The sequence below is a fragment of the Vanessa atalanta genome, chromosome 20 (assembly GCF_905147765.1).
Source record: "Vanessa atalanta chromosome 20, ilVanAtal1.2, whole genome shotgun sequence".
In the NCBI taxonomy this organism is placed as follows: Eukaryota; Metazoa; Arthropoda; class Insecta; order Lepidoptera; family Nymphalidae; genus Vanessa; species Vanessa atalanta.
The window spans coordinates 4751534-4774784 of record NC_061890.1 but is presented as its reverse complement, the minus strand read 5'-3'; the positions used below and the strand labels follow the sequence as shown (position 1 = coordinate 4774784).

At 31.9% G+C, this 23251-nt stretch overlaps 2 protein-coding genes across 4 annotated transcripts; one reads left to right on the top strand and one right to left on the bottom strand.

Moving 5' to 3' along the window:
- Window positions 1–981: 981 nt before the first annotated feature.
- Window positions 982–5348, bottom strand: LOC125071661 (chromobox protein homolog 1-like). Of its 2 annotated transcripts, none has more exons than XM_047681976.1 (6): window positions 5233–5348; window positions 4431–4520; window positions 4085–4208; window positions 3471–3617; window positions 2497–2675; window positions 982–1819 (listed from the first exon to the last, which is right to left on the bottom strand). In XM_047681976.1, exons 2-5 carry the CDS (start codon window positions 4518–4520, stop codon window positions 2497–2499), a joined length of 540 nt encoding a protein of 179 aa, XP_047537932.1. In that variant the 5' UTR covers window positions 5233–5348; the 3' UTR covers window positions 982–1819. The 2 variants fall into 2 exon arrangements, with proteins under 2 accessions (XP_047537932.1, XP_047537933.1); XM_047681977.1 differs by lacking the exon at window positions 5233–5348 and adding an exon at window positions 4894–5051.
- A 1043-nt stretch (window positions 5349–6391) lies between these two features.
- On the top strand, window positions 6392–22941 carry LOC125071659 (serine/threonine-protein kinase Tao). 2 transcript variants are annotated; one of them, XM_047681974.1, is made up of 21 exons: window positions 6392–6623; window positions 6955–7035; window positions 8740–8969; window positions 9086–9203; window positions 11548–11811; window positions 12018–12140; window positions 12552–12792; window positions 12934–13070; window positions 13841–13914; window positions 14566–14825; window positions 14984–15099; window positions 15304–15474; window positions 15848–16059; window positions 16299–16449; window positions 16691–16803; window positions 17007–17133; window positions 17485–17586; window positions 17912–18046; window positions 18193–18351; window positions 18566–18684; window positions 18780–22941. In XM_047681974.1, exons 3-21 carry the CDS (start codon window positions 8746–8748, stop codon window positions 18901–18903), a joined length of 2970 nt encoding a protein of 989 aa, XP_047537930.1. In that variant the 5' UTR covers window positions 6392–6623; window positions 6955–7035; window positions 8740–8745; the 3' UTR covers window positions 18904–22941. The 2 variants fall into 2 exon arrangements, with proteins under 2 accessions (XP_047537930.1, XP_047537929.1); XM_047681973.1 differs by having other exon boundaries at window positions 6392–6778.
- The last annotated feature ends 310 nt before the right edge of the window (window positions 22942–23251 follow it).

Below are 23251 nucleotides of genomic sequence, written 5' to 3'. Positions count from 1 at the left end.
TTGTCATCTAGGTAGTAACTAGTAACACGACTTTATACTCCCAAGACTGTGCTGATCGGTCGGCACCAGTTACGTGTAGGGCTACGAGTAAGTACCGATTTTACTGTATCTACAGACGCGAGCAACTCTAACCCCCTTTAGAACTATTTGAGAGTGGAAAAATAGGTGTCTGAAACTGTTAGGCAAGGTTTTTTTTTTTTTTGGTTGGCGGACGAACACATGGGCCACCTGATGGTAAGTGGTCACCACCGCCCATAGACAAAGGCGCTGTAAGAAATATTAACCATGCCTATGCTAATACATCACCTATGCGCCACCAACCTCGGGAACTAAGATGTTATGTCCCTTGTGCCTGTGATTACACTGGCTCACTCACCCTTTTAGCCGGAACACAACAATACAGAGTACTGTTATTTGGCGGTAGAATGTCTGATGAGTGGGTACCTACCCAGACGGGCTTGCACAAAGCCCTACCACCAAGAAATTTCTAATATACTAGTAGGACAGCTACTATAAGGACGCCCTCGGTTGCTAAATTATAATCTATAGGTTCAGGAATCTTTCATTACAAAACAAACCGTAGCTTCAAAAATCCTACTAATATTATAAACGTGAAAGTGTGTCATGCAACAACTTGACGATTTTGGATTGGTAATTGAAACAGAAATCTTGTACCTTCAATATATATCGTATGAGGTGGAAGCAGATATCGGAATATCTGCTTTCACCTCACACGCGGGCGACGCCAATGAAACATAAATAAAAAGCGCTTAAGTATTACGTCATTTTATTTTTTCTGCAAATTTATCCTTCCTACGTTTTTGTTATTAGACAGTCTAAAAAAAATAAGAGAATATCAATCGCGCCGATTTAATTGAGAGTGAATCGAATAAAATCAAAGAATTTTCGTTAAGGATTGATTACATCTACTACCCAGTAATTAAATCCTCTCAAAAGGGGGCACCAAAAAAAAAACACTTATCGGCGAACATTTTTATATTGCCTGTACACTTAAATCAAATCATTTACATCGAAATTCTTACTTACCATTTTTGTTATTACCTTATTTTCTTACATTCATAACACAACTCGGCATCAAGCACATCTTATCCTGATGATTGTTGCACAATACAATTTTTTACGTATCATCTATGAATTTCATAGAGCTCATTATTAAAACAATACTTTATATGTATTGTTACATATGTGTATTTCCAATATTTTATCTAACACGAGCTCCGTGTTAACAGCTCTATCAAGTCTTTACAACTACATGAGCAAGTAAAATGTAACTTCAATTTGTATTACTATTATTCCAAATTATTAATTACTCCTACCCCCTTAATGTTTCTTAAAACTTAACTTTGAGATGTCAAAGAAAATCTTTAAATATTTAAAGAAACCGAAGCTATAGTCAATTTTTCAAGTGTCAAATACCAATTGTTATATAATATTAATATATATTTGTTTAACAATATAAAAAATGTGGACACTTGCATATACTATATTTAAAATTAATTATAATCACTTTAGATCCAGCTCTAGTAGTAATGTATTAATACATTTTCAGATGTCTAATAATCTTATAAGAATGTTGTCCAGAAAAGCAACATATGTTTTGTTTTATATTAAAATTCAATAATCACTGATTGAGATGAAAAAAAACTTTTTTTAATAATACAACAAACAGCCTAAATGAAGTTAGTTAATTGCTTAAAAATGTTATAACTCCAATAAGTCGTTTTAAAAAAACTATTTACTTGCTATTATATAACTAATGTATGTTGCATTATTAGCTTTTCTTCGTGGAATGATATACCTGAAATCAAAATATTACAAAAATTTTATCACAATAATAAGACTTTTTTCTGTGCTCAATGCTAATCAAAAACCACATATTATTTCTATCAATCAATCAAAGTCCACAGAATTTTATTACAGAAACATATACCTTTCCCCAAGAAGGATTTATTGACTTTGCATAATCAGAAATGTGACGTTATAAGCTATCTTTACTTCTTGTGCACATACAACGATTATCACTGATTTTATCAAAGTGATCAATGTTACTGTAAATTATAGATAATATTGTTGTAAATATATTGTGATGCAACAGTGAGTATTCCTACTTTGTTAAAAACATCACTAAGAGAGTCTCTAGCTCCAAGATTATAAATAGACCGGATTGCTCTCATTTGTAAAATAAAAACAGATTCAATATCTGCAGCAGAAACAATATTTTGTTTATATACAAATACAAAACCCAAATGGTTAATGTTAGTTGTTCATTTTTAAATTAAGGAACACTTCCTCATGATAGTTGATTTGTAGATTTATTTTATTAAAAAGATGAAATATAAAGAAAAAGATTTAAAACAAGTAAATCCAATTTTAATAAACACTTTTTTTATTAATGCTGTATGTAATATACTCCTTGATTTAACTTCTTGTATATTTTTAATGCAAGTATATTTAAGAAAAAATAGCAAAAATTACCTATTCATCATTAGTGCCCTCATCTGCTGCTGGCGTGTGCCACGTTAGCCTTTCCTCATAGAACTGTATCACAACCTGTGGACATCGTACATTCGCTTGTTTCGCTGGTACAAGATCAGCCTCATCAGTGCCCTGCCATTTCATGAGGAACATTAACTCTCCACTACTGTCTGTCGCTCCTGAAAGTGAGAAAAATATTAGTTAGAATATTACATTTTTATATACATTTACACTAATAAATTAATTTATAATAAAATTTTAATCACTGCCCAATGTAGAATATGTACATTTGTGGCAGGGTTGGCATGAATAAAACATTTTGATTTAAATCAAATGAGGTTTTCAATAAAAAACAATGATTGAACCAAAAATGTTTAATTTCACTTTCTTTCAGACAAAAATGTCCGAGTCAGTTTCCTAATTTGCTGTGAACAATTCAAAAGGTGTAAAACACTCTTTCCACAGCAACTAAAGAAGCTATCACCCCAAAAGCAATTGGCTTTAGCACTGGAAGAAGAAACGAAAAAATCAAAACAATCATCATTAATTAGGATTTTTTTTTTTATTGTTTTATTTGATTTTTCTTAAAAATCCTGATCTTTTCCAACCCTGATTTGTGGTATTGATAATATAAAAAGAGTACCTACAATTACAATAATTTTTATTCATATTCATGATTATAGTTTAACTATTGTCAACTTTTTGGACAAGGAACTTATTAAAATTATTTTGTATGACATTATATTATGGAATAAATTTAAGTAACTTAGCCAAAATTACTTATATACCTGTTATTTGTAAACTCGTAATGACCTGTATCTAGCAAAAATATGATATTGATAAACTTACTTTTAATGCCATAGAGATCCTTTTTAATAAAAGATTCCAGTTGGACAATAATTTGCATTGATAAGTCGACTTTAACATGAACCAATACAATTTTGTTACCTAAACCATATGTTATAATCTTTTACCTATAATTTTTTCTGGTTCCAAGCCACGGTCAAATCCGGAAGCTTTCTTGTCATCGCTTTTACTTTTTTTTGCCCCTTTTAGATCAGGTGTTGCTGCAGCAGATTTTCTTTTCTTTGAATCCTTGTCAGTTTTACTAACTTTGCCCTCTGAAATAATATTGATTTGTAATTAGTATGGAATTGTTCAATGATATTTCTTCAAATGTAAAAGAGAGCTGCTTTATTTCTTCTATTGAGCGGAATTATAGTGTTTTATTGGATTGGATTTAATATACATATGAGCCGAGATGGCCCAGTGGTTAGAACGCATGCTTCTTAACCGATGATTTCCGGTTGAAACCCTGGCAGGTACCACTGAATTTTCATGTGCTTAAATTGTATTTATAATTCATCTCGTGCTCGGGGGTGAAGGAATACATCGTGAGGAAACCTGCATGTGTCTAATTTCAATGAAATTCTGCCACATGTGTATTCCACCAACCCGCATTGGAGCAGCGTGGTGGAATATGCTCCAAGCCTTCTCCTCAAAGGGAGAGGAGGCCTTTAGCCCAGTAATGGGAAATTTACAGACTGCTAATGTGAATAAACATAAATATATACAAATTATTATTCACCCGCTTCTTTTTTCTTTCTAGCTTCTTCAAAGGCTTGAATAAGATCAGGACAGTCAAGATTTTCTTCAGGCTCCCAAGTGTTATCCTCATCACTGTAGCCTTTCCATTTTAAAAAGTATTCCACCTTAAATATATAAAAAAAAAACCTATTAATTTAAGGTAAATTCACATAACTTGGTTGAAAGTGGATTTTTTTATATCTATCTTTGGTGAGATAGATATGAAAAAACCTTTTATTGGCAAATGATTGAATGTGCGACATCATATATTTTTATTTTATTGAACTTTTTAATTGAATTGGAAATATTTTAAATTTCATTTAAACTTAAATATTAAATAAATTAACCTTTCCATTTCTTACACGCCGATCTAATACTTTTTCCACAGAAAATTCCTCTTCACCTTCGGGTTCACCTTCTTTCTTCTTCTCCGCCATCTGATATTTTTTTTATTGAAATATAAATATTTAAAAAATTAAAAAGTACTGAAATATTATTGCTGCCTTCATGTAAGCTTCACTGTTTAAGTTTATTATTTTAATTCTATGTATTACAATATTCATATATTATTATGATTATTACATAATAAAATACAAAATATTTACAAAACAAAAGGCCTTTAAAGTATTTTGTTTATTTACTTCGTACAAACGTTTTTTTTATAAATTTGAGTCAGTTTTTTTTTGTTTTCTATGCATATTCGACTCTTTTATTATTCATATTTATTAAATTTTTCTAATTGGTTCCTCTGAAAACACTTTACAAAAATTATACATTTAACCATTACCAGGTACCATTCAAAAAACTAACCTTTTGAGCGTAAGGTGGTCAACTCAACAAAAAAGAACAACAACACCGGTAATTCTATTTCGGCGGCATAAATTACGATGGCCAAAAATTTAAACTATTATTTTCAAGCAAAAATCTGATTGATTAATAATATAAAAAACGACCAAATATAACAACAATGCTAAGAATTAATACAATATTGAACATAAGATATCTAATAAATTACCGCCATTTTGATTCTATCATCATGAAGCTAACCAATATTTACATGTAGTTAGAACATTTGCACTATCCAGCTTAAAAACAAATAAACAGATTTTAGCAAGTATACTTAACGTAAAATATCAAGATTTAGCTCACCTTTTAGTTATATACAAAAATATTTACTACAAAACAAATTAACCGGCAAAACACATTCACTATTATTTTATATCAACGATCGCTTCGCTTCCTGAATCCAGGTATAGACTATAGATGAAATACAGAGTCAATATTTTAAATTATTATGTTATTCTGATTTTTTCTAACCACTTAAATCGGTCTGGGATCCTGAGTAATATATTACATGTTACCAGTAGAAATTAATTACAGACAAATTTATGAATTATAAGAATAGGAATTTGTGTATTTACACAACACAACAACCTTAGATTTGTAGGAGAAAAAAAAACTGTTTTGAGTTCATTTTTAAGTCTCCCCCTGCCTACAATCATTATGCAAAAAAATATATAAACAATTACACATCGTCTTATGTTACTGCTCCATCTGCGTTAGATAATAAAAGTTACATTAAAATTACGATATTATTACGTGTCATGAAGCCATAATTTAACAAATAACACATTTTATTTAATGACTTTGGTTTATAGCCCAGGTCATAGCTCATAGCAGCCTCTTTTGAAACAACGAAATTTTGCACGTTATTTATTTACCTATGTGTTCACAAAATAAATTATTTAATTGCATTGAGAGTGTTAGTACGGGTATTAAACTAGTGTGGTAATAGCATTATAATAATATTATTAACACGAAAATAACTATTTTAAGAAATATAATACATTTATTTAAATAAATAAAATTTAAAATATTTATTAAGCGCGGTGTATTGTTTGAATCTGAAAAAATATTAAACGATAATAGAAAAAGGTCTACACTTAACGTCTACATCTAATATAAATACTTTACACACATGATGCGGTAGTAAAGCATAATAATAATAAACAACTATGCATTTTAAATAAAAGGCTGAATATACAGAAAACTAAGTCCAGTCACTTGATATAATGATGTTATATAATTTTTTCCTTCACAAGACGAAAAATTATGAATTCATTAATAAATAAAAATATATATTAATTATTTTATTTTTTTTTGAAAATTGATACATATATAAAACTTATACTGTATTAACGACGTTTATAATGGTCTTAAATCTGAAGGAATAATAAAATAAATACTCATTATTTGTTAAAAAACATATATGTCAAACTCTCAATATGAGACAAAAGAGGGCGCCTCGAACTGAAGTCATTGAGAGAGATTATTTTCCAGTACGGGAAAGTTGTAAATAGTTTTCAATAAAATTTCGAGTCATCGCTAATATCAAATGCGTATCATAAATAAAAAGTGATTACACGTTTAATAAGTGAGTGCCGAAAGTGATGGAAAACCATTAAGTGTGTGCCTTATAAAACAAAAAGCTATCTTCACATACTTTACCCCAACGCCATTTTGAGGCGAAATTTTGTATTGTAAGTGCCAAGTATTTCGCAATATTCTCTTTTCTAACCCTCGTTAAGGGTATTATCGGCTGATATTTTTATGAATGAATGTGAAAGGAGTTCGTGGCAGTATCTGCCCTTTTCGAAGTGCATCAGTATTGGGTTGAGATCGTGGATGCTCTGAGGTAGGTTGCTCTCAGACTGAGCAGAAATATTTTAATTAGATTATAAGGGATTCTTTTACTTTAATTGTTTGGTATTTAACATAACTTGTGTCTCTTAAAGAATTTCAATTTAAAAGAAATTATACTAGTAAATTTTTGGCGTGGTCTGTTATCTGTGTCGTTTCCGACTGTTGCAGATAGCGGGTGCGGAGGATGGCCCGAGGCAGTAGAATTGTTCTAATTAACTGACGGACACCGCCGGCTCTCAGCTGGCACAAGTAGGATGATTTTGTCTTAATTAACATTAAGTGTATATATATATATTAAGAACAAAACCACATTTTTATATTTAAGTAATAATTTCGTAACATTGACATTAAAATTTAGTTATTTAATGACTTTTCATGTAAGTTAGATATCTTTGAATTCAATTATTTCCTCTAAAATTAGTAATGATTAATAAGTATAATTTTATTATCTTTTAAAATGATAATAACAAAATTTCAAAATAATTTTGTTTGATTGTTTCCTAACTTGGATATTTTGCCATATGATTACTTATCTACCAGTTTGTGATTAAATTAAGGATTGTTTTAAATTCAGTTTTCCTTCAATGTTTGCAAGATATTTTTAATTATGTTTGATGAATTTTACCACAAAAGTTATTTGGTTTCTATCTTAAGATAAATTCATGACTGAATATATTTTTAATCAAAGAATTAAGTCTAAATCCAAAACTATAGCACAATATTATTATAATTATATTCATTTAAGTATTCTATCACTGTGCATAAAATTTCATACTCATTTTGACAACTCAATTACATAAAAATAGTGCATAGTAATAATAAATCGTAAACTGTCTCTAAATTGTAAATCTAATTAACTATGAAAAATTAAAGCTAAAGTGAAAATCTTTATCGAATATGGATCCACTAGATTTACTCTTTGATTGTTGATAATTTTCTAAAAAACCTTAAATCTTAAAAAATTAAGAAATTCAGTGAATCTAAAATTTCATGGATTAACATAAGTATAACATTACTATATTTAATCAAAAATGTACCATATCTTGTTTCTTTCGGATATAAAGGGAATTTCAAGTATATACCACATACTGAGTCGCACTCTTATGTATATTTGTAAATATTTCGTTAACAATTCAATCTTTTTATATATCATATATATTTCAACTCTATTTAAAAATTAAAATGTGCTAGTCAACTTTGTATATAAATAGTTTGAATAGATCCATAAGGACTTTTTATAATTACTATTTATTTTATCAATATTGTATTTGGAAATAAATTCCATAGTTAGGCTTATATTATATTTATCATGTTCATAAATTATAATGTTGGAAGTTTGTTGAGTATAAATTATTAGTTCATATTATAATTAGACTATATAATATTAGCATAAGCAAGTGGGTGGTGCCCCTGGCTGGTTTAAATGCTTAGAAGTAACCAACATTAAGTATATTTATGTAGACATTAAATCTAAAATATTAGTGTTAAAATATGTTTTTATTTGGGTAAAAATTAGTCTATTTTTTTTTTTTAAAAACAACTCAGATGTTGTTTATCAAGCAAATAAAGAAGGAAAATTATATAGACATAAAAGAACATAATCCATATAGCATAACATAATTACTAAAATGACACTCTAAACATGTAATACCTGAATAATAGTTTATATTTTTATGGTTATATAATTATTTGTTATTGTCAAACATATAAATATAAATGTCAAATTAATTATGAGGGCAAGTGAGAAATCAGTATTTAACTTAATACCTAATCAACATCAATTTATAAATAAGGCCGTATATGTTGAGTTAAAGTTATTTGTATTCTTTAGTTAATTAATATTTGTATAATTTATTATAGGATAATCCTTTTTTTTACTAAAAGAAAATCTTTTTATTTTTACTCATTATTTTATAATATGCTCTTTATGCTTCATAAAAAAATATTTTACAGATAAAAATGCCACGTCCGGGCAGTCTGAAGGACCCTGACATAGCAGAATTGTTCAGCAAACATGACCCCGAGAAGATCTTTGAAGATTTACGTGAAATTGGCCATGGATCCTTTGGTGCGGTGTACTATGCCCGGTGTAATCTCACCAAAGAGATTGTTGCAATTAAAAAGATGTCCTACCTTGGAAAGCAAAGTGAAGAAAAATGGCAGGATATCCTAAAAGAAATCAAGTGAGTTCAGTATTATTTCCTATTATTTCATTTTCCTGTTCATAAATATTGAGTTTAATAAAAGTAATTTTCATGAATAAATTGAATGTATAAAGTAACTGTTATAATTTTCCCAGATTTTTAAAACAGTTGGAACATCCTAACACCATAGAATATAAGGGATGCTACAAAAGAGAGCATACAGCATGGCTTGTTATGGAGTACTGCGTTGGCTCAGCCTCGGATATTATTGAGGTAAATTTTATATTTGTTTTAATGCTATGTGTTACAATTTAAAGATATTAATTATTTAGGTTTATGTCTAAGTATTTATTTTTTATTTATAGTGTACAAAACAAACAAATTGAAAAATTATGAAGAAATAACATATAATTTTTCATAACCTGGTCATTTGAAATACATTTACATCTATCCATGAAAATGTGGATATTAAAATAATTTCTTTATTAAATATCCATCTTCAAATTGTTGTTTGCATTAATACAAACAAAAAGGTTTCGCATAATATTTAAATTCGCGACGTCGATAGTGCAAATTGAAAATATGTGCAATTTCCGAATGAGGTCATTAATGTTTCTGAGAAGGAGACGTGATTTAACAGAACATAATATTAAACACGGCTTCGAGCTTTTGAGTCATCTTCCAATCGGAGTCAACTGTTACGACTCTAATATCACATTATCAGTCGATATTACACATCGACGTGCTTATCAAAATTCCACCTTATTTCAGATAACTGATATTGAAACATTGATTCATCTGTGATACTATTCGAAAAAGCAACTTATAAAGATTTATAATTATAACTTATACAGGATGTAGTTGACGAAGATTTGGGTTCAAATCCTTGGCTAATAAAAATATCAGGTTTTATTGACAAGAAGTTCTCATTAACGATTCATTAGCAGTACGCTCCCGTGCCTCGGAAAGCTCGTAAAGACATTGTCTGTCTGCGCTGCGGGTCTGCGCCTTATCTTTCCTTTTGTGTCAGATTACATTATCATCAGACTATGAGAAGGATTAGAGCTCTCCTGCGCATACAAAAATTTCTATGTATGTTTGAATTAATAAAGTTTGATTCGGTTTTACAGAAGCCGATTTCAGAAAAGTTTTAATATAAAGTTTTTTTTTACAAATGAAAAAATGTCGTAAATTAACAGTAACGTTAAATATTATTCTTTTGTTAATTTATTATTCGGAAAACTAAAACCGTATAAACGTCAAGTGCCAAGAAACGTTATCGGTTTCCCAGTAATTAATGCAAGACGCATGCCGACGCACGCATAAAATGCTAATTACATAATTATTAGTGTTATAATGTAAAAAATATTTCCTGTTTACGCGACACCGGAAAAGCGACGAGCTTTCGACCTAGGGGGGTCATTGGTGCTTTTTATTTGTTTATTAATCACAGGAAACGATTAAAATGCTAAGGATTTGTAGCAAAAGTCAAACATCTAATCATGTGCATTTATTAATTTTATTTATAAATATATTTCATATTTTGAAATGTTTGGTCGAGGTTATTTTAAGTATATGTTTCGTGTTAATTATATATCGGAATTTATAAAGGCAGTCATAAATAATGCTCTTGTTTATGTAATGTAGTAAAAGTAATGATGTATTTGATGTTCTAGACAGATTAAATTGGAAAAAATATCAATATTAATAATATTCCGTCATATGGTAATTATGGATGTTGATTTCGTATTTAAATATTTATTTAATTCTCGTACATGTAGAAAGTTTCCAAAAAAAATCTGTTATATTATGTAATCTATTATTCTAATTATTAACTCTGATTGCAATCAAATAAAATCAATCCTTATCATCGAATTGAATTTAACAATATTTATCGATGTTTTTATCGTAATTAACGAAATATTAAAATAGTTAATGACTAGTTCATTATAATGTTGAACTAGAAATGTTATCAAGCAATCAAATTAAACATTTATTTCTTAAACTACGTCCATTACATCATCGATGTTTTAAATTATTATAATGGCATTTATAATTTACGTGCGCTAGGCATATTACTCGTCTGTTTCGATGGACTTTACTAAAATAATATTATCGTTTGATTTTAAACCATTAAATAAAATAGTATCATGAATGATAAACTAACAGTCTGATTATGCCCCATTACTGGGCAGCCAATACGCTGTCGAATGCGTATGATGAAATTCTGCTGAATTTCTTCTGATACATGCATGTTTTCACGCAATGTTTTCCTTCTGCACTGAGGTTGAGATTCGATTTAATACTAGCTACCTCGCTTTAAATTTTATTTGAGCTTTTAAAATGACGATTCAAAAGCCTCGCAAGTGCCTACTTAAATAAAGTATATTTTGATTCGATTTGAACACAAATTAAGCACTCAGTGTCCTTTATCCGAGTTTGATCTTGATCACAGACTTGGGATAAGATTCACCTTTATGAGCAATATAATCTCGGTTTTAATGATACACAACATTTTACATTCAAATCCTTACACTTTTGGGGTGAAGACGTCATATTATTATTATATATTCCGATAGTTTCGGTTGATAATATAACTGTGTAAATTATGTACCAGGTCCATAAACGGCCATTACGCGAGGAAGAAATAGCAGCTATTTGCGAGGGTGTCGTGTGCGGATTGTCGTATTTGCACAGTCTGGGTCGCATTCATCGTGACATCAAAGCGGGTAACATTCTACTCACCGAGAATGGCACGGTGAAACTGGCGGACTTCGGTAGTGCGAGTATAAAGTGTCCGGCGAACAGCTTCGTGGGTACGCCGTACTGGATGGCGCCTGAGGTGATTCTCGCGATGGATGAAGGCCAGTACGATGGAAAGGTACTTGTGATTTTGTGATAACTTATATTACTATATTCCAGTAAATTAACTTTTTTTTTTTTTAATAAAATAGTTAAAACCTAATAATATTTTTAATGATTTTTTTGTATAATTATTTTTATATAGACATTAATTCAATTTTAATATTATTAATGTGGTCTGTTACATTTTATTAGCTATATTAATAATGATTTTTTATATTATAGGTGGATGTTTGGTCACTCGGTATAACGTGCATCGAACTGGCGGAGAGGAAACCTCCCTATTTCAACATGAATGCTATGTCTGCTCTCTATCACATCGCGCAAAACGATTCACCTACATTACAGGTTAATTTGATATTTTTATTTAATAATATGTTATGTAGCTCGAACAATTGCTATATTAACGCATTTATTTTTGTATTACGACGATAAGCCCCCGTATAGAAAATTGTAATACTTAATTACTTACACAAAGTTACACCAATTCGAATAACATATAATGCATTTCGCATCTTTGTAGACTATAAAGTAGGTGTATATTACACCTACTTTATAGTCTACAAAGTAATAATCAAATTTTGAATTAAAAAATTGTCTTTCTTAATGTCTTCTATAACTTATATGATATATTTATTTAATTTATGCCAGTTTTAAAAACAACAAATACAACATTTAATTTGAGTAATGTTATTAAAAGAAGTTTTTGTTTTATATCTTGACTAAACAATAATGTATATAAAATGAAACAATTTTTAGGCGCCAGAATGGACGGATACATTTCGATATTTCGTGGAGGCATGTATGCAGAAGAATCCCCAAGACCGGCCGTCGTCGACCAAGCTGCTGTCTCACCCGTACATCACGCGGCCGCGCTCGCCCAACGTGCTCGTGGACCTCATACAGCGCACCAAGGCGGCCGTGAGAGACTTGGATAATCTCAACTACAGGAAAATGAAGAAGATTCTCATGGTTGACGCTGACAATGAGAGTGCTATTGGTGAGCTTAAAATTTTTTAATTTTATCATTTTAAAATCAATAAATTATACCTAATAACACAATGACCGTAATTTGAACCCAGGATCTTAAGAGTGGTAGGATCCACATGACAGACTATCTAAAGATGTCTGTACTTTCCAGGTGACAGTGAAGAGACGGCAGAGGAGCGTTCCGGCGGCGACAGCTCCAAGTCCAACTCGGCCACGTCGGAGCACAGCGCGGCGGGCGCGTCCAGCCAGAGCTCGTCGTCAGGCAGTTTGCGGAGGCGGCCGCATCCCGTACGTACACGCTCTACTAAATGTTACAATACCCGTCGCAGAGAAATCATAATAATTATAAGAAAAACAAGTATTTTATAATCACATATTTAAGATTAATGGAAGAAATTATAAACTACTGACAATCCTCGCTCAGTATATTTCAATAGTCGTAAAATTTTAATCGTAGGTTCTTCAGTCTTGAACTTGGAGATCCATGTCCGAGTCTGTCTTACAGCTTAAGCTGTGCGTTAATAGTCCTTCAGTCATGACACTACCTTTTACTTTTGAATATATTGATTTGATTTTGTTAATTTGCACCAACAAAAATCTAAATTTATGAAAGATTTTTTATGTAATTAATTATGATATTTGAATATAGTCATGATATTCTGTGAGTTTATCAGTGGCTGACATCCTATATTTCCATTTAATATGTAAATACAAATTTGATGTATCAATTATCAAATTATAAGATTTAGATCCCTAGGTAAGATTTAATTACATTACTCTGTGTAAACTATGAACATAATAATTCTTTAAATTTGGTATTATTTTGATTAGCATCAATACCAGAAACATATGAGGACTTTGAAATATATAATTTAACTTGCTATTGGTTCTTATGCTTAAAGTATAAAAACAATATGCTGACAGTTTTATACTTCATAAAAAATCTAACTATATCCCAAGGTTATTCATAAAAGTATAATTTCGTTAAGTTTTTTTCTTTTGTTAATTGTTAACATCACGAAACAAATACAAATCTGACAACATATATATTATTCCAGTTGAATGCAAACCACCAAAATCAGCAACAGCCGCAATACCAGCAATACAACCACCAACCAGCTCACTCCGCCAGGTATCACTTTATATCCACCCTTACATAAACTCATCCATTATAAATGAACAATTGGTTGACCTTGTGCAACAAAACATTGGAATAGAATCATGACCAATGAGCCAGTAATTATTGGCCGGTTATGTTCCTAATGTTATTCAAGTATGTGTGGCATTAGCTTAACTCTGGTCCTGAAAAGTATGTATGATAAAGTAACAATATACTTCATCTCTTATTTTCTAAAGTACAATATTTATTAGAGATTTAAAACTTAGTGTATAATTTGTTATGTAGTTAACCAAACTTGAAATTGAAATGTTTTCTATAACCTATACTCCAATGGTTTATATTTTATGTTTTCAAACAATTTTCTATTTATAATGGAGACACTCCTAACCTATAATGCCAATTCACTTGCACTAACACCAACATTATTTATATCTTGACACCGACATATTTTTATATTTTTTATGTAATTTGCTTTTATTGCTTTATTTTTATCACCAATGCTACTATCGCAATCTATATCAAAATGAAATCGGAGGTATGATCCGATCCAACCTATATCATTATGCTTAACCCATCACTGGCAGCACCTCACGCATTAGATAGCAATCTTCCTTTCAGAGCTCGCAAACGTTGGCTTTACTTATGTTGCTGTTTCATACGCAGAGAGAGCGAGAGTCCCGTCCCGGGCTCGCACGACGACTACGTCAATAGGGAAGTGCTTCGGGATTACGCTAACAGGGATTCCTTGTGCGATGACTATGGGGACGATTACGCGAACAGGGAGGCCATCAGAGAGGCCCAGAGGGAAAGAGAGAGGGAGAAACAGGCCAATGAGTATAGGGAATATGTGAACGCACCTTCGACCTGGCAACAAGATAGCGGCGACGATAACAGGAATACTCAGCGACGGCAGTCGCATAGAGGTAATTTACATTTTATATTACTGTTCTGATAAAATAATAGTAGCTGAAGATCTTATTGTGGGTAAATACAGGTGCACTGCCTATTCCTATGTGATTTGTTTATTATGACTACTTACATCATTTCCTTTTTTAACATATATTTATAAAATCGTTTTCAGGTGTCAGCAATAACGTTTCGGCTGCGATATCTCTGGTATCAGAGCATGGTGCGAATAACTTTGCCACGATACGAACAACCAGTATTGTAACCAAACAACAGAAAGAACACAATCAGGTTTTTACCCATACTTTTTACTAAACCTAACGCCGGCAATATTATTATTATATATAGCGTATATTTGGGCATATATGAAATATTTGGTCTCAAATTGCTGAACTAAGTGCATGGTCGCCCTGTGATTTTTAGTAAAAGAATCGACATTATTGTAACTGTTGAATAGCACATATTCTGTTCCTATAAACGAGTTCGTGTTCGCAGGAGATGCACGAGCAGATGTCAGGCTACAAGCGCATGCGACGCGAACACCAAGCAGCGCTGCTGAAGCTGGAAGAGCGCTGCAAGGCCGACGTGGAGGCGCACAAGGCGCAGCTCGACCGCGAGTACGACTCGTTGCTGCAGCAGCTCTGCAGGGAGTTGGAGCGCCTGCAGGTACCTCCACTGATTTTTTTTCATGTCTTTATGTAACATAATAAGTAATTAAAATAATCAGTTCTTCATTACTGATTTATTTATCAATTAAACACATGTACTTTTTCTCCTACTTGATAAATGTTAATGTCATGTCAATTCAAAAACAATGTTGGCTATATATTTTTTCTTCAACTACGACGTGGACAACAGACAGTCTATTATATCTTCACTATATTTTAAGAGCAAAAGGTTCCAAGTCGATTCGACAATAACATATTTTTTTAGTCTGCACTCTACTTATTATATTGAAGTAAAACTCCAGATACAAGTAATAATAATACGACAATATGTATATAGCTTAACAATTATTCAAAAAAATACATTTCTTCAGACGAAACATGCTCAAGAACTTGAGCGAAAATCGAAGCAAAATACAGCTGCAGAAAAGAAACTCATTAAGGATATCACAGCACGTCAAGAACAAGAGCGGAAAGCCTTCGAAACGCAACGCAAGCGCGAGTACAAGGCTAACAAGGAGAGATGGAAAAAGGAACTCAGTATGGATGACGCCACGCCTAAGAGGCAGAGGGATGCTACGTTACAGTAAGTGTCGTTATTGAGTTAACTTTATTTACGTGAGTTTTATAAAACATTGTGCTTTTGAATGTAATTTTAATTTTGACATAGCATCATTAAAACTCAGTACTTTTCAATATCTAAAGATCTGTGATAAAGATAAGATTTATTTCTTCATTATTAGTTTTATAGAACACTATAAAATGTTAAAGAATAGTGTCAGTAACATCTCTTCGTTTTAAACTATATATGGTGCTCTCCGGTAGGTCCCAGAAGGATAACCTGAAGCAGGCGGAGGCGGCAGAGGAGGCGCGACTGGTGCGGTCGCAGCGCGAGTACCTCGAGCTCGAACTGCGTCGCTTCCGGCGTCGCCGCATGCTGGCGCTGCACCACAAGGAGCAGGAGCTGCTCAGAGAGGTACGCCTCGATCAGCCACACCTTAGGATGGAATCCCTGTTAGTTAGCGATACACATGAACTAAAGCTTAAAAAATGCAAAACATGATAACATATTAAACAACATTATTATTTCCACGAATTATTAAATGTAACTAACACATTACTTTAAATGTCTTGCATTGATTATATATGAGGAGCCCCAATCGACTTTTTAATTTTTCCAATCAAAAGTGTATGCTAAATTATAGAAGTTGTTTTAGGAACTAAACAAGCGACAAACGCAACTTGAGCAGGCACATGCGATGTTGTTACGTCATCATGAAAAGACACAAGAGTTAGAGTACAGGCAGCAGAAGGGCGTGCATGCACTAAGGTAAGATTAAAGTAATATCCACCATACAACAAAAAAAATTTACTTTACATCGAAATGAAAAATTAATAATTTATCAATGGATTTTTCTAATTAAATTTGTTTTTATTAACAAATAAGCGGTAGTATATTTCGATATAAATTTAAAACTTATTACAAAATGTAAACGTAAAAATAAAAGTAAACTTGTAACACTTTTTACAAAGAGAGGAACAACTGGCGAACCAGCATGCGACGGAGTTGGCCAATCAACGCGACTACATGCAGCGCGCGGAACACGAGCTGCGTAAGAAACATGCACTTCAGTTGAAACAGCAACCTAAGAGTTTGAAGGTAAAGTTGTGTTTAAAATTATAAAAGTAAATGTATCCTGCTCACCAACTTTTAGTTATTAGCGCAGCTTATATATCATAAAGTCTCGAAGGCATTGGTACAAACTTGCACTATAATCGGTCTTGTGCCAACTGCCATTTCTGGTAGAATCTATTCTTCTTAGCGTCCGTTGTTTCACCGTACAATGACCATAGAATAGTAGTGCAATTAAAGAGCTATTAATGCGGTCTAGCCCCAATCGATTTGTTATGGTTATAATTTCTGTCATTTAGCACTACAAAAGCATGTGCTGTATATATTTCCGAACTAAAAATAATTGGCATAATCATAATTTTTGTTTTTTTTTAATAGCAAAAAGAGATGCAGATACGCAAGCAGTTCCGTGAGACATGCAAGATTCAGACTCGCCAGTACAAAGCGCTCAAAGCGCAGATATTGCAGATGACGCCTAAGGTGATTAAACAAAACTTTGATATAAAAATGTATCATTCAATAAACATTGTTAAGCCAAACATTCAATATTAATTTTATAGTTGAAAAGTTAGCAATTCTAATCATAATATCTTTTAACTTGCTCATTTATTCTTTTCTACATTAAAATGATTTAAAAGGTTTCGTTCAAATCTAAGTTTAAAATTAAAGATTAACTAACAATAAATCGTTACCATTTTATTTAAAGGTTGTTTGTCTAAGATTTTTTTTAGGATGTTACAAGTAATATGAAAAATTCTTATAAAATCATTGTGAAATTTTAATTATGGTTTCTTAATATAATTAGGAGCAACAAAAAGAAGTAATCAAATCGCTTAAAGATGAAAAACGTCGCAAGCTTGTGCTTCTTGGAGAACAGTATGATCAGAGCATCAGTGAGATGCTGCAGAAACAGACTGTACGCCTCGATGAAAGCCAGATGGTAAGTTCATAAATAACATTTTGGCAGAGCATTTATTTAAAATTCTACGTATCCACATATATAAAATATCCACGTATAAAACATTAAAATTATACATCAAATAATAACATTAACTATAAATGTAAACAATAATAATATCATTTCAGATGGAGTGCCAGCAGCTCAAAATGCAGCTCGGGCATGAGCTGGATATGTTGACAGCATATCAGAGCAAGAGCAAGATGCAGGCGGAGGCGCAGCGCAACCGCGAGCGGCGCGAGCTGGAGGAGCGCGTCGCCGTGCGCCGCGCGCTGCTCGAGCAGAAGGTAGCGAGCACATTTTATATTTTGCTTACTCTGGGGAGTTTGAAGGGTTAAACGCCTTTGTCTACCTAATCGGACTGGTAACCCTACCAGTCCGATTTTATTAATTATTTTTACGTAAATAGTACATTTATTGAGGAAGGTCAAAGTGATTGAAGTGGTAATATGTGCCCTGATGCTGCCAGTTTCACTCACTCGTAACGTTTACGTTTTCCAGATGGAGTCTGAGTGCGCGCAGTTCGTAGCGGAGCGTGCCGAGCGTACTCGCATGTTGCACGAGCGCCATGAGCGTGAGCTCGAACATTTCGACAACGAAAGCGCGCGTCTCGGTTTCAGGTATTTACTTTCACACATATTGGACCAGCTCAGTAACTAAACTATCACTATGAAAATTCAGAAATTCTAACTTCTTCTGAAATTAAAAATTCCAGCGCAATGGCGATTGCGGAAGGCAGCCGGGAGGGTTACGGTGAAGAGGAACAGTCATTGTCCGGCTCCATGCTGTCACTCGCGCACAGCAACTCCTCCGCGAGCTTCCCCGCCGGATCGCTGTAACACACATATACACACAGACATACCGCTCAACATACGATCGCACCCCGATCTCCTCTCATACCCACCACATACGCTTACACATTTTCCAGTTAGCGCTGTCGCTAGTAGTGGCTGTAGGTTTTGACACTTGTCAAAGAAAGTATTATAAAATAAATATATAGCTTTATTCGTAGATTTTCCGCAATCCCTTTAGGAATCTGCGTATAGTATTATTGTGGATCACCTTATCAGTGGTTATAAAATGCATAATTTGTTTTATACTATTTTTATGACGTACAAACAGTACTCCTATAAAAAGGTAAGGTATAAAAATAATAAGCAAAAACGAATTGTATTTTTTTTACATTGGCGATCTTACAAATTAGATGAGGTTTTAATATGTAATAGTTTAAATGCTTTCATAAATTTTAAAATATAATATATATTCTAGCTGAGGGTGTTTTGATAAAACATGTGTAAACAAGAAGTCGATCTGTACCATATTTTGTAAATACAATATACGTGTAGATACAAGTGTTGACATCTTCATTATTTTATCGCTCAAATAAATTTATTTACAAAGGCACAATATTAATAACTGAATCTGCGACTTGTATTTAATTTTCAAGGTTTTAATAAAAGGAACATAAAAAGTAACCAAATGAGATTCAGATATTTTAACGGACATTAAAAAATCTTACTAAGGAAAGGTCAAAGTATATTTTAAAACACTTAGCGACAGCGCATCATTCATATTATACATTTTTTTTTATAACTGAGACTGTCCTGCCCTCCCGTTTGTCAGCTTTCCCATTTCATTCGACGGAATATAGCGACGCGCAATATAAAATATTATTTATTTGTAAAGTAATTACTAATTCATCATTCGAATTTATTCTTACAATAACTATCACAAATTGAAGAAAAAAAAAAGAAGGACGATATTTTCACATAATTGTGAATTACATAGTTAAGTAGAGCATAGTAACAGAAATATGTTGCTTATTTTTTTTTTTGTTATTTTTAAGTTAAGTCTTCCAAAAAATACGACAGTATTTAAATTAGCCAATATATAGGGTCCGGGAGGGCGTTTCCTATACTATTAAAATATTAAGTTTATAGCACTCCAAATTAATTAATTCTCTAAATGAAAGCATTTGTATGTTTCTAACACTAGATTATTTTAAATTTAATATTATAGCTAAAATAAACTATTCATCTAATTCGTCACTTCCTCCTATATATATATATATTGGCCAACAATATTTGATATATTTAAGCTACACTGCATTTAACTGCACTGTGTCGAAATACAATATAAAAGATAACTTATTGCCGTTCAAGACCACTTAGTATTAGAAACATATTTGTGCAGGAATAAATGATAATTGTATGTTAATAAAAGTTTATTCGCTATGTGTACCGAGAGCGTGTTAATTGATAACAGTGACGTAAGAATGAATGAGCCGCTTATTAGAAGTTCTACTCAGAATTATACTTGGCTCTGTTGGTTTAATTGACATAAAATGGTTATGTATGAAAGTGATTCCATACATTCCATAAACTCCCTGTTTACTTGATGGATAATATGATCGTTAATAGAGTTGTCTTTGAAAAGCAAAACATTTCGTGGAAAATGTTTTGAAAAAATAATGTTCGCTTGTGTAAATCAATATTGATAGCACCATATATTAATGGTTATGCATGCAATATAAAAATAAATAAATTCATAACGATTTGGCCGTCCATCCACGTGTGTACCATTCAATAAAACAACAGAGCGAAGCCCAAGTAGGAGTCATGATAAAAACTATAAATCTAGTACTCTTGATCTATTCTTGTATAATATTTAGTCTATCATAAGTTTCTAGGGTTCTAGCCAATTTTTCATCTTGAGCCCTTTCAAATAATTCAAGATTGAAAAATTCCATAATAGTATACCGTGAGAAAACGTCAAATGATATTCTAAGGTAAACTTTGTAGTGTAACCGGGAAATGTTCATCCTCAAAGTATACGCTTAAGGTGTTTGACAAAAGGCATTATTAGGCGAATGTAGTCGCCGACGCCGGCCCCGCGCGCCTCACACGCTTGTAACTATTCGACAGAGGTATATTATTATTTATAATATTAGATAGTCAAAATTCTTATATTCATATCATTAGTTTTAATTTAGGCGCCATTTTTATACATAATATTTTAGTATGTTAAACTTATTTTATAAAACGACTAAAAGTGTTTGAGTTGGCCTAGAATTTATTTCCTCTGTTAGATATATTGGAATTTAAACCAATGTTAAGTGAATTATGCTTGCGTTAGATGATTTTTAGACTTTAAATATCTATGAGACACGCTTTATTATATGAAAAATGCAGGTGCTGTGTATTGAATGTTGTATAACTGACTGCTAATTATGTTTTGTAAATATTATAATAATATATATGTATATGTAACATAACAAACACACAATTTGCCTTACCGGTGGCGGGACGCGCGCGGCTCGGCGTTTTGTATATAAAGAACAATAATATATAATTAACTATTACATAGTTTGTTACTTTTGTAAGGAGCGAGTGCGGTATTGTGTACATTGAAGTGCGACGCGTGGCGCCCCCGCGCGGGGAACTACAAAGTGCTATTTTTTTTTAATTAGTATTCTAATACATTGTTGTATTGTCAACTAAGCTTACCAGTCATGTATGTATAGACGAATACATATTATTATTTAATTTAACGCCGATTTTAGTCATAATTATCCAAATTTAGTTAATTATTATTTTTATTGTATTCTCTATCTATTCCTATATCACATTGCTTGTAAGCATCACACTATGTGATCGTTTTGTATTATTTGAGTCTGTTAGTGGTTTATTATTTAGATATTTCAAGATTCGAGACTTTAGACAAAAATAGATGTATAAATATATAAAAACATATTTGAAGTAATTTTACTGTTTTTGACAATAACGTCGATACACAATGGTACTAAATTATTTTGGGAAAAATTTGACTAGTATTTTACATTCATTTTCATTTTTAAATATAGTTGTAGTAGGGAATTATGTTTGGCATTGTGTACCGATGTGTACAATCGTATCCTCAACACTTTCCTCCTCCCGAACTGACCAAATTAATGACAATAATTTGTAGACAGCCTAACAAGACTCGCCATCTTGTCTCCGTACTGTATGTATGTTAAAACGGACCACTTAAGAGAGTGCAGCGGTGGTCGTATATACTTTAAAATTATATTCTGCTGAATTTATTACGCGTGTAGCATAAAGCATTATAATTTGTCATTTTATATTTTGAAATTGAAATTTAAACTCATGATAATATTGTAACATGGCAACGAAATTTAACAGACCGATATATTTGTCAACTTTATTAGTTGTGTAAGTCCAGTGATATTTTTATATTTAAGATATTTTTTTGTAAAAATGTCGGTGTTGTTTGTGATGATAAATAACCACCGTTGTACACTTATAAGGTCGTAGCAATACCTGGAAACGAAGCACTAAGGAATTGAAATGTAAGCTGTAACTAAGCTTGAGTGCAGTAGTTGGTTGGTACTTAATGTTAGGCGCGTAGCTTTTCGCTGTTGTAGTGCCTCTACCTAAGCCGTGCAAAAGTAATTTATTAGACTAAAATTCAAGACACAACTATTAAAATACTTATATTAAATAAGATGTTCACATACCGTACAAATAGCTGCATCGGCAAGAGGTACAAGTGTAGAGCGTAGGTGCATCGGTTTCCCTCTTCCAACCTCCCACCACATGCTAGTTAGACTAAGAGTGTTATCACTTATCACCCATAATGTCGAGAGTGACATATTATTAATACTATAGAAGTACCAAACTCGTAGTTAGCGATCACGTATTATGTAAATTGTAACTATTTTTTTTATATTTTACCATTGTATAGTCATTATCACCGACAGGTAGCAATATCTCGTGCGAGGTGCGACAAGGTGCGGATGTCCGCGATCTCGCGGTGCATTCGATGCGCTGTTGTTGTTTTCTTTATTTTTTTGTTATATATTTAAATAACACAATCGACTTGTAGTTTTAATAATTATTATCATTAATTATTATATTGTAATATAATCTTATTAATGAAAAAATCAAACTGAAAATAAATAATAGAAAGGAAATCGAAAGGTGTATTCATTTATAATACCCATCAAGTTTTTTTATGAAATAAAATATTGCCATATATATTTCATCACCAAAGGTAAGACCTGTTTTATTCATTGGGCTAAAGAATATACATAGATATAAAGGGCCTATATCTTTGTATAGTAGATATTCATATAAAATGAGTTTATAATAGGTACATTTCATGTAAAGAAAAAGTTATGGTCTTCTG

What these genes read in the sequence shown, in the direction of transcription:
- LOC125071661 (XM_047681976.1), bottom strand. Translation starts at nt 4,520, where the DNA reads ATGGCGGAGAAGAAGAAAGAAGGTGAACCCGAAGGTGAAGAGGAATTT. An exon ending in TAGAAAGAAAAAAGAAGCGG is followed by an intron (nt 3,618 to 4,084) that starts GTGAATAATAAT and finishes ATATTATTTCAG; the next exon opens with AGGGCAAAGTTAGTAAAACT. An exon ending in GGAACCAGAAAAAATTATAG is followed by an intron (nt 2,676 to 3,470) that starts GTAAAAGATTAT and finishes TCTCACTTTCAG; the next exon opens with GAGCGACAGACAGTAGTGGA.
- LOC125071659 (XM_047681974.1), top strand. Translation starts at nt 8,746, where the DNA reads ATGCCACGTCCGGGCAGTCTGAAGGACCCTGACATAGCAGAATTGTTC. An exon ending in TGACAATGAGAGTGCTATTG is followed by an intron (nt 12,793 to 12,933) that starts GTGAGCTTAAAA and finishes TGTACTTTCCAG; the next exon opens with GTGACAGTGAAGAGACGGCA. An exon ending in GCGCGCTGCTCGAGCAGAAG is followed by an intron (nt 18,352 to 18,565) that starts GTAGCGAGCACA and finishes TACGTTTTCCAG; the next exon opens with ATGGAGTCTGAGTGCGCGCA.